Source organism: Cyprinodon variegatus, unplaced genomic scaffold (genome assembly GCF_000732505.1).
Source record: "Cyprinodon variegatus isolate N-32 unplaced genomic scaffold, C_variegatus-1.0 Scaffold1454, whole genome shotgun sequence".
Taxonomy (NCBI): Eukaryota; Metazoa; Chordata; class Actinopteri; order Cyprinodontiformes; family Cyprinodontidae; genus Cyprinodon; species Cyprinodon variegatus.
In genome coordinates, this window is record NW_015151907.1 from 53,647 (window position 1) to 54,823 (window position 1,177).

Genomic DNA, 1,177 nt, shown 5'->3' on the forward strand with positions numbered 1-1,177 from the left:
AGGCACCGGATCAAAGCCTGAGGCACCGGATCAAAGTCTGAGGCACCAGATCAAAGCCTGAGGCACTGGATCAACACCTGTAAAAGCTGTAAAGGATTCCAGGACTCTCACCTGTGAGGAAGGAGTCAAGCACGGGTTCGCTGCTCTGCTCTCCCCTCTTAGCTGCCAAGGACACCTGGTACTGCGTGTCGGGGCTGAGCCCGGCCAGGTGGTACTGGCTCTCAGCAGACGGTAGCTCCACTACATTCCGATCTCCAGGGTTAAAGCTGGGCCAGACGGAGACGCTGATGCCATCCACATGGGCCACAGGCTGGAACCAGGTGATGAGCGCCGTGGTGTCCGTCACATCCCGTACATCCACCTGACTAGGAGCATCGATCACTGGAAGAAAGACATCACTGTCACCATGACAACACACACCTCATGCATACATTTCTGTTGTTCATCATACTTCCTGGCCTCTAATAATCCAAGCTGTCTGCTCTGAGGAAAGCAGATGTTCTATTAGAAGCTCTGTCCATGGTCCTGCTGCAGAGACTTATCAAGATTAATCAGGATCTTTGGACTCTGAGCTCAAACTGCTCCTACAGTCCTCTCTCTATCTGGTTTTTCACACTTGGAATATTAAACTGAAGACTTTTGACAGCAAATCTAATGAATGAAGGGGTGCAGGCTAAAGTTTAGGGGTGGAGGAGTCCGTCTACATATTATTCTGCCTATAATATGTTTAGCATATTAAAGGCAGAATGAATTATGCTAATAACAGAAATATGAAATCCCAGCACCGTGAAGGTTAACTTTCCTCTGCCTCGGAGGCAAACAACTCTCCGAAAGTGATCCCTCTGTACAAGGCTGATAACTGCTGTGAGCTGTGACGTAGCTGGCAGCAGAACCGCAGGAGTGTCATTGGGGTGTAGAGTTAGCACTCTCCTGGGAGGGTGGAGTCCCTCTGAGCACCACTGCTTCATTCACCTGTTTCTCCCAGACACAGAGGGCTGTTTTCAAACAGGGAGAGCTCACTATTCACCATTCACTAACCCCCTATTCCCATTCTCTAGACCTCACTATTCACTAAACCTCACTATTCCCATTCTCTAGCCCTCACTATTCATCCCCCTATTCATCATTCTCTAGACCTCACTATTCACCCTCATATTCTCATTCTCCAAACCTTACT

General features: G+C 48.9%; 1 protein-coding gene across 1 annotated transcript in view; it reads right to left on the reverse strand.

The window, feature by feature from the left end:
* LOC107103464 (tenascin-like) overlaps positions 1 to 1,177 on the reverse strand; it is a 60,175-nt gene that overhangs the window by 33,234 nt on the left and 25,764 nt on the right. The window contains exon 7 of the mRNA XM_015403184.1: positions 112 to 381. Coding sequence (XP_015258670.1) covers positions 112 to 381 — 270 coding nt within the window. The remainder of the gene's footprint in view (positions 1 to 111; positions 382 to 1,177) is intronic.